This window comes from Vairimorpha necatrix, chromosome 12 (assembly GCF_036630325.1).
Source record: "Vairimorpha necatrix chromosome 12, complete sequence".
Classification (NCBI taxonomy): domain Eukaryota; kingdom Fungi; phylum Microsporidia; family Nosematidae; genus Vairimorpha; species Vairimorpha necatrix.
Window position 1 is genome coordinate 114,381 of NC_088827.1, and position 10,614 is coordinate 124,994.

Here is a 10,614-nt window from a genome sequence, read left to right on the forward strand (position 1 = left end):
ATTTAAATATTTCTCATAAATTTTTAATTTTAATAATTTCTCAAGTGTATAAGTTAATTTTGGGTTCTTCTTTGATATGCGATCGGACACCAAGACCCCCCCCCTTGTAAAGGAAAAAAATATGAAAAAAACGTTAAAAAATACTATAAATTTATTTAATTATGTAAATTATATAATAAATCAACATTACAGTCGTAAAACTCTTCTAAATTGTCCCCCCTACAAAAACTTTTCCTAAATATAAATTCATTGAGCCATGAATCAATTTCATTACGCTTAACTCCATGTTCTTTGGTCATTTCAGATTTTAGCTGCGACCATACATTCTCAATGTTATTGGTATGAGTACCATCTGCAGATTTAAACCCGATAGAATGGTTTACTACCTTATGTTCAAGACAAAGATTTCGTGCTACACTTGGATAACTCGGATGACCATCACTATGTAAAATCGAACCAACGCCTATTTTACCTTCTGGAGCAACTGTTAAACACTCGACTTTCCTATTATCCAACACTGTAATGTAAAAGTTCGTAGGATTAGATGCTTCTACTATACCTAGTATCCAAACAGTATCAAGGATTTTATCATCACAACTTGTTGGATTTCTTATTTTACCTCTTCTACAAATTACAGACTTATCAACTTAAAAAATTTTTCCTGGTCCACCAATAATAAGCCTCTTAGAAATTTTGTTTTTAAAAATTTCTCTAATTCTTTTTTGCATCGGAAACTGTCGATGAAGAAACTCCTAGTTTTGCCTCTAAAGTAAAGTAACTACTCCTACACAAAATTAAAAATATTAATTCACAAAAATTATATAAAGGTAACTTGCTTTTTTTGTGAACTGATATTTTAGCACTGTATTTATAATTAGAACACCCGTATACCACTCTTTTAACCTCTCTCTCCTTATATAATACAACATTTGAAATCTCATTGCATTTAAAGCACGTCTTTTGCTCTTTCAAGACTTCTAACTCAAGTAATGAGTTTAAACAGTCGTCAATACCATAGAAAAGCCTTTGCATTGCCTTTATTTTGATTTTCGTGCTTTTCTTTGGTATGCGATCAGAAATTTTAATGTCACTATTTTCCATTTTTAGGGGGTCGGAATTTTTTTTTAAAAAAAAATTCTGATCGCATACCAAAGAAGACAAAAATTTGAATATAGCAATCTAATCTTTTAAAAATATGCGCTATTTTAAGTCCCATTATACACAGATTAACAATTTTCAACATAAGAAGATGATTTATCATACTTTTGAAAATAAAGTATCATTCCAAATTGAAAACCTGTGCCTGCATTTTGGAAACTTGCATCTCAAATAAGCTGTTTCTTTAGATACTTTAGTCGTATTTCAACCACAGATAGAACAATTATGCTTATATTTCTTGTTTAGCAGACGTTCCTAAAAAATTTCAATTTCTTCCTTACTCAGCATTCCCTTCCTTTTTTAAAAAAGGCAATATTTTTGAAAATTTTGACCCCCATTTTTTACACTAATGCTGTTTTTAGCCAAATTTTATATTTTTTTCAATTTTAAATTTATAAATAATACATACAAGTTCATTTTGATAAAAACTTGTAATATATTATTATGATTAAAAACATATTAATTAAAATATAAAAACACATATACGAGTTAAAACGTCATTCATAAAAATCATTTTGATTAAATTTTGACTCATTGTATAAGTCATATCAAAAAAAAGTATTTTCAATTGGTTTTAGATTGAACAAAAGATAATATACTAATTATAAATAAAATTCATAATTAATTCTTTTTAAAGGTATAAACCCCTCAAATTATTTTTTTAAATTTAATTAAAAAACAAAAAAAACTAAGTTTTTAAATGTAAATGGAGAAATAAATATACCTTGAATATTTTTTTAATGAAATTTTAGAAAATGAAAATTGTTTATTTGAGAAAAATCCATGTTTGTAAATTTTCTATACAAAACTATGGATATATATATATTTATAAAAAAAAACCTATATATGCAGGAGAAAAAAAAAGCAACATTAAATTTCTAGAAGCAAAACATAATTCAAACAAAAACGATGCAACCATAGTAATGCTTGATTTAATTATAATATAAATAGGAGCAATAATATTGTTTAAATATATAGTTATTTAAACATTTTTGAGAAAATAATAAAAATTTGTAGTTTTTAGCCCACATTTTATATTTATCAGTTTAAAATCAACTTCATAAGCTTCTTTTAATGTTTTAATTCTCATATTTCGTGAAAAGATTATTATGGTCTAAAATATACAAACAACTTTAAATTTATTCTAAAATGTATTGCAACTTATTTTAACAGTTGATTATTAACTTTTATTATTTATAGATTTATTGCTTCTTTCCACTGTAAATAAAAACACATGTAAATTAAATTAATTAGCAACTTACACGTCATCTTTCTAAAATCAAAGAACAAAATTTAATTAAAGATTTGACGCCGTTAAGACCTCTTATTGCGTAAACAAAACATCAATAGAATTATTATCTTTATAAGGTACTGTATGTTCTATACATCTACAACTGTAATTTTGCAGGCTGATTTTATATAATTATTGTCCTAAGTTTGTAGAATGTTTTATCTAGAATTTATAGCGATAAGATTTTGCACAATAATTTTAAATGATATGATTATTAATGCATGCTAGAAAACTCAGAATATAAAGTTGTATTAACATTTCTTTTATTCGTAGTTAAATAATTTTCACAAAAACGACAGTAATATTATTTTAGTTTAAGAAATCAAATTCCGTTGTTATGGTCTTAAGATTGTTCAATATATATAAAACAAGCGATATAGAATAAAATTGATATTTTTATAATTATTATCTCATTTAAACTCTTTTTTCTCTTTCAAAAAAAACAAATAATTAGGTTATAACTCTTTTATAAAAAGCAGATTTAATTACATAATGTAAGATTTATATGCTTTGGTGAGTTTTCAGTACAAAAAGAGAATTGAATACAATTTCCTTTCCGATTAAATCTAATTATGTTAGTTTAGTAAGCTTATAATTGATTAAATCATATTTTGGAATTGGTTAATTTACATAATTTATTTTTATAAAAAACCGGACCAACAGAAGTTTTTTTTTATGATTAATGTTAGTATATACTAATATAATTTAAGTTCGTTATATGACATGCCTAAAACTATCAATAGTTAATAAATTCGAGATCATAAAATAAACTGATTCATGTTTTTTTAAAATGTCGCAAATTCCATACCCACATTATGTTTTCATTTATTTTTTTAATTGTATGTTCAAAAATTAAAAATACAAAAAATGAATCAACTTCATTGCAAACGACATTTTCAGCACAAAAAAATAAAAGGGAAACAACCATCAACACAGATGAAAAAAATCTTCCAATAAAAAAGAGGAAAGGATTAATAAATTTATCGGGCTTTTTTGATGACTCAGCAACATTACAAATATCTCATAAAAGTTCAAGTTTTATTCTTTCACACGATGGTGCCAACCAAAAAGTTAAGCGTGTATGTGTGCACCCAATAATACGGCCAGATAAACCAAATAAAAACAATCAAATAATTCAAACTATGGATATTGATTGTAACTTGGCTATAGAAAAATTAAAAAATAAAATTGAGCAATGGAAATCGGAATTTAACCAATTTGAAGAATATGATTTGATAATAAGTTGTAGTAACACCACGGAAGAACTTATAATGTTCAATGATGCAAGAAAATTAGTAATTAATGTTTTCTACAATTTCAGAATTAGTTTAGACACTCTTATTAATAAAATCAAAGAACGTTTACAAAAAATTCCCGATTATGAAAGATTTAATATTTTTTTACTTAAACAAGTAGCTTTTTACGAACATTGCTTTGATTGCATAGGCGGAATGACTCCGCATAATATGCAATATAAACACTCAAGTCAAAAATTAATAGTAATATATAGTAATATACCTCTCAAACTAAAAATTTTTCATGACAATTTTAAAATAGTTGAAAATTTTGCAACATTTAAACATAATATGGAAAAAACATGTGTTAAATATTTGTCTGCAGACGATAGAAATGCTTTAGAAATAATCGATGAAAAATTAAAAATCTTTTTTAGGAAATTGGGACAAATAGAAAGGCATTGCTCGATTATAGTGTCAAGTCTCACAATACTTAGATTAAAGTTCGGCAATTATTAGATTCGATAATTTTAATAAAATTTTTATTGAAAAAGTTACTAAATGTTATAATCAGTAATAATATTAAACCCCAATTATGTTAAGCACTTATATGGGGGCGATACCTAAAGAAGAGTTCACAAGAGAGGACTGTGGCCAAGTGGTCAGAAAGATGTTACAGGAGTTAGAGCGTATATTGTATGAATTGGATTTGAGAGATGTAGATAGAGTGAAATGGAAGAGTGAGCTGTTCAAGTTGGCTTCGATGGATTTAAAAGATTTTATTGTGAGAAATATCAAAAAGGAAGAAAATATTGAAGGAATAAGGAAGAAGCTATTGTTAAGGATTAAGGAAGTAGAGGAAAAAGAAAAGATATATGAGGAAATGAGAAAAATTATTTCTAGGACTATAAATGAAGAAATTAGTAGAGAACAACCAAGACAAAAATCGAGAGTACCGAGATGCTTCTATTGTGATAGACAAGGGCATAGGGTGTTTGAATGCAGACTGAAGATTAATAGAGATAATTATTATAAAAAGAATAACAAGGATAACAGTTGCAAAATGGAAGTAGGTAGTGAATCAGAGTCAAGTCAGGAGCGAGATTTTAGAAGATCAAAAAGAGGACTTAGAGTCAAATTTGAGAAAAATCAAAAAGAATATGCCGTTAAAGAGGAGAGTAAGAGAATCAGATTAAATTTAGATAAGTATGCTAAGAGTTTTGGAGAGGTTTTTAAGTTAGGAAAAGAGGAGATAAAATATTGTAAACTGGAAAAATGTAAAATTAATACTGAAGCGGGTATGAAGGTATTTAAAAAGGGACAAATGGTTCCGCAGGCGTTGATAAAAGATACAGAGCTACATCTAGAAGATTTATTAAAAAGGAAAGTGATAAGAGAGTCAAATTCAAGTTGGAGGAATCCTATAAGGTCAATCAGAAAGCCAAATGGTGAGATAAGACTGGTTAGTAATTTGATGGCATTGAACGATATTGTACAAAAGGACGAGTATAGATTGTCTAACATAAGAGATGTTGTAAGAGCTACACAAGGTGCAAAATATATGACGGTTTTCGACTTAAAAGAGGCCTTCTATAGTATTGAGATAGAGGAGGAGGATAAACATAAGACGGCGTTTGATTTTAATGGCAAGGTTTATGAATGGAACTCTATGGTTATGGGATATAAGAATAGCCCGCAGATATTGCAGAGAATTATGGATAGGATTTTTAGAGATATGAAAGGCAAAGGAGTAGAGGTGTATATGGACGATATTGTGTTGTACAGCCGAACGATAGGAGAACACGAGCAATTAGTGAAAAGGGTATTAAATAGACTGAAGGAAAATAATTTGAAGCTGAATGCAAATAAAGTTCAGTTTTGTCAACGGGAAGTTAAATTATTGGGAGTCACTTTAAATGGAGAAGATATAATACCGTCAGAGATAAAGAAAAATGAAGCCCTAGAGTTTCCGATACCAACATGCGTGTCAGATGTAAGAAGATTTTTCGGAATGACGGGTTGGTTCAGAGATTTTATTAAGAATTACGCTGGATTGACAGTTAGGTTGACAGATAGTTTAAAAGGGAAGAATGATAATTGGAAGTGGACGGATGATATGAAAAACGAGTTTAATAATTTAAAAGAAGTATTGAAAGGCCTAGGAAAGCTGCAAATAGCAGACTATGATAAAGAATTTTTGTTGAGGACTGACGCTAGTAATGTAGGCATGGGCGCAGTACTGTTACAGAAAAATAATCAAGGAGAATGGGTGCCAGTACAGTGGGCGTCTAAGAAGTTTACCGTTACGGAAGTTAATTATGGTATATCAGAAAAAGAAATGTACGCAGTTTTTTGGGGCGTTAAAAAGTTTGAATATGAATTAAGAGGTAGGAAATTTAGAATAGAAACTGATCATAAAGCGTTGGGCGAAATAAGAAACAAGCCCGACTTTAAGAATGCTAGAATTAATAGATGGGTCGAGAAGATTCAGGAATTTGATTTCGTGATAGAATATAGAACTCCAGAAAATATGGTCGTAGCCGATGCGCTAAGTAGGGTATATACAAAAGAAAAAGATGCAAAGAAAAAGAGAAATGAAACACGCCGTGATAGACAAAAAGAAGGGAAAAGAAATAAGCATGTAAAAATTGTAGAAGGTAAAGAATACTGGGTATTTGATAGTGGTAGAGAAGGCGAGATGCCTTTGGAACAAGACAGAGAGAGATTAATAATGGATTGTCATGTAAATTTGAGCCACAGAAGCAGAACAACGGTATATTATGAGTTGAGGAAACAGTATTATTGGCCAGGAATTAAGGATCAGATCGAAAAGGTCCTTAAGAATTGCGAGACTTGTCAGATTTTTAATAGAAAAACGAGTGGCGGTACTGATTTAGTGAACACGACAAGATATTTAGAGAAGGTTGGCTTAGATTTAATAGAATTTAGGGATGAGAAAGCGTTTATTGTTTTGGCAGTTGATTACTTTACAAGGAGATTATGGGGCAGAGTATTGAAGAGCAAGCACGCATCTGGAATTGCCGAATTTATCAAGGATTTGTGTAAACAGGGTAGAAAACCAGAGGAAATCATTACGGATAATGGTAAAGAGTTTTGCAACGAAAAAGTTACCGAGCTATGTAGAAATTTGGATATTAGTCATAGAAAGGTCAGCGTTGAGTCGCACAGAAGTAATGGAAGAGTAGAAAGAGTTATTAGAACTGTAAGAGATAGTATTTTAAAGAGCCAAAAAGAAAAATTCGAGAACAAGGTTTATGAAGCTATTGAGAAATATAATTTAAGTTTTCATGCTGGTATTAAGTGCACGCCGGTAGAAGCTTTAACCGATAATACAGGAAATGTTAGTATGGAGAATAGTCCAGAGGGAAAGTATGCGCAACAGTTTAAAAGTTGGTTTAGAGAAAAGTTCAAAAGGAACCAGATAGTTAGGGTTGCCAAGAATGAGAATTTAAAGGGATGTAGTAAGTATAGTAAAGGTCGATTTTTAGACATGGGAAGAGTGATTGAGCTATGTCCAGGGGATTCATATATAGTGAGATTAGAGAATAAGAGGTTGGTGAAAAAAAGGCATTATGATCTTAAGGGTGTAGGGGATTTAAAGTATGTTGAAGGAGACTAACCGTCTGGAGGGGGGATGTTATAATCAGTAATAATATTAAACCCCAATTATGTTAAGCACTTATACTAAATAATAAATGGTTTATTTCCAAATCCCAATATTCGATTCACTTCTTTTATTATTAAGTTGGAAATTTTATAATCATTTATTTTTGTGTAGACGAAAGGAACAAAAGAATGTAAAGTATTTTTTTATGTTTTAATTACAAATTCATCATTACTTTTAAGTAAAAGAATTTTATAGAGCCTATTTATTGTTTTCCCAAAAAAATTATAATTATATATAGTACAATTCTATAAGCAAATATTTTCAAAACAGAAAGATTAGTGAAGTATAAACAAAATAATTTTACTATAATAAGTTTCATATAAAACATACATTAATTAATTAGCAATTCCTCTCAAGATCTGTACAATAGCTATACTACTATATATTGCAAATATTATTATTTATTTAAATTACAATTATTGTTGTTCAGCACCTCTCAAAAATTCATTGAAATAGATTAATAATTGTGCTATTCTATCACCATGTAAAGATAATAATTTTTGTGTAAATTTTTTAAGTACAGATACAAACGGATGTTTTTTTATTTAGAAATAGTGACTGTTTTGTATTAGTCTATAAATTGAACCATTAGACATATATAACTAAATGTATTACTGTTTAAAATTTCTGAACTATATTTTAAAATCTAAATTTAGATAGTATTTCTAAGCTAAGTTAAAATTTTAGAAAATGTGAATTCATTATCTTTTCTAGCTAAGTTAAGCTTCCGTCATTTTAATATTTTTAAAAATACTTAACGCTTTTTATAATTAATGCATCTTATTATGATATTAATTTTAGTTAACAATGTATTTGGGAACCTTTGTCATTGTATACTAATTTATGTGTCCATAATAAAATCAAATCGTTAGTTCTACTCTATAGTTTTAGCTACAATCTCGCCATTCCACCATGCATATAATTATATTAAAAAAAGATTATTATATTATGAAAAAGGTTTAAAATGAAATTACAGCTAGTTTAAATTTGACAAATACATAGTTCGTCGAAGTTGTAAACATTTTTGAATTTAAACATTAAAATATATTCATCTGTAATATTCTTTAAATCAAAATACGATAAAATTTGAAGTCTTTTCCTATGTTTCTTCCGACATTTATTACTAACTATTGTAATGGTTTCTTACGACAAAACCGATTATTAACTATTTTAAAAAATAATTATAAAAATCTATATTATAATTTTGCCATCCGAAGCAATTTACTGCTTCCTACAGGATAGAAATATCTTCTGTGGACAAGGGGGACAATGTCCCCATTGTGGATCTCAAAGGAAGACCGTGGATCAATTAGCTACCAAGTATGATCGAATGCTGGGTTTTGATTATATGAAAAATCACAACGAGGTAGTTAGATGCATTCATCTCTTACTATGTATTAAATATGGGTTTAAGAAGACAAAGAAAATACGTGGACACTCAGTACAAGAGATCATAGAAAATGATCGTGCTGAAATAAGAGTAGATACGAGAGTATCCACTAAAATAAAGGTCTCCCATAATAGGCCTGATATTCTTGTTTTTGGCAAGAAGAAGAAAGAAATTTTAATAGTTGAAGTTGGTATAACCAACCAGGATCGACTTACTATAGTTGAGAATGAAAAACTAAGAAAATATGACCTTCTTGCAAATGAACTGGGACTAATACATAAATCCCAGACAAGAATAGTTCCTTATGTAATGACATGGGATGGAGTGGTGACCAAATATCACAGAAAGTACATCAGGGAGCTAGAAATCCAACCCTACCTGGAAGCATATATCCAGTCTATTGTGATGAAGAAGACTCTAGAGTCCATCTCTTTGAACGACGACGAGGATACGATCAGGAGGATGCAGGAGAAGAAGAAGTGGCTAGAGCTGTAAGCGCACTAGCGAATATGGTGACTGTTAAAGAAGTGGTGTCGGCAAAGGGGAATGAAGCTGCTAAATTGAAGTTGGAAAACATTAATAATTCCACAGAAACCAAAGTCTGTGGAGAGATGAATCCCATGAGCGATACCGGGAAAGCTGTGCTATGAACATCTAATCTTAATGATAAATTAACTCAATAAATCTTTTATAATTATAATTTTGCCGAAAAAAAATATTTTTATGTCGATGTTATGTATATTGCAAGGCCTATTTAGTTACGCAAAGAGACAAAATTACAGCTACTAAGTTTTTGAAGCTTGCAAATGTTTATAGCCTTAAACAAGAAGTATAAATGGTTAGATTTTGGTTAAAATCGCAATATTCATCAAAAAAATGTCGAATTAAATCAAAATCTATAGTTAAAACAAACTAATGATTATATACTAAGAGGACATTTATATCATAGTCGTGTATAGAAAATTTAACAAAGTTTTATTTTACAATATTAATTTGATTGCTTTGTTTCTCATCAACCATTGTAGATAGCTTCATGTCCATAGACCAATTTTGTTTATTCCTCTAATTTATGTCTATCAAAAACTTAGATTAAAAGAATAATAAAAAATTATAGAACTAAATAATTATCAAAATATAACTTTGCATGTTTTTGTTATTACGAAAATAATGAGATATACAGGTTCACTAAAAATCACAAGCATAAATGCTTAAATTATAATATGAATCATAAGCAAAGTATCAATACCGGACAAAATGTGCATTTTAAGTATAGGTAAAGTCATAATAACACAAATTAGTAATTTACATAATAAACATTTTGACAATTATCTAAAAATATAGTTTGTTTAGATTTGTGTCCAAATTTGAAGCAAAAAGTTAGTTATATTTTATTGAGTTTTCGATTAAAGCTATTTACTATTATGCTCAGATCATTATTGTCAAACTCCTTAGCGCTTATTTAATCGATATTTAAAACATTTTGCATTTGCAATAGAAGTCATTTTTTTAATTGACTTAATTGTATTTTCTATGTTTTTACTCCGTTAAATCTCTTGATACTAAAAGAGTCTAGATTAATGTCATGTGTATGTGATCATAATTGAAGCATTACTAAAAAAAAAATGATGACATATTTAATTTTCTATAGCATTAAAATATCAATATCTAAAATTTAAATAACATAAATATCATATGTAGAATATATATTTACGAACGAAGCTATGCATATAAGAGTTTTAGTTTATAATTTTTTTCGTTGAAAAATGAACTAATCTAAAGCTTTTATATGATTTTTTAATTTTACAAATGATATATAATCTCTGCTTCAAAAATTAAAATACATTAGTCCATT

At 28.5% G+C, this 10,614-nt stretch overlaps 1 protein-coding gene across 1 annotated transcript; it reads left to right on the plus strand.

Annotated features, from left to right (window-relative positions):
- Positions 1–8,702: 8,702 nt before the first annotated feature.
- Positions 8,703–9,412, plus strand: VNE69_12031 (reverse transcriptase; the record flags this gene model as incomplete). Its single annotated transcript, XM_065475119.1, has 2 exons — positions 8,703–9,086; positions 9,119–9,412. The coding sequence occupies 2 exons, from the start codon at positions 8,703–8,705 to the stop codon at positions 9,410–9,412; spliced, it is 678 nt and encodes a 225-aa protein (XP_065331191.1).
- Positions 9,413–10,614: the final 1,202 nt, after the last annotated feature.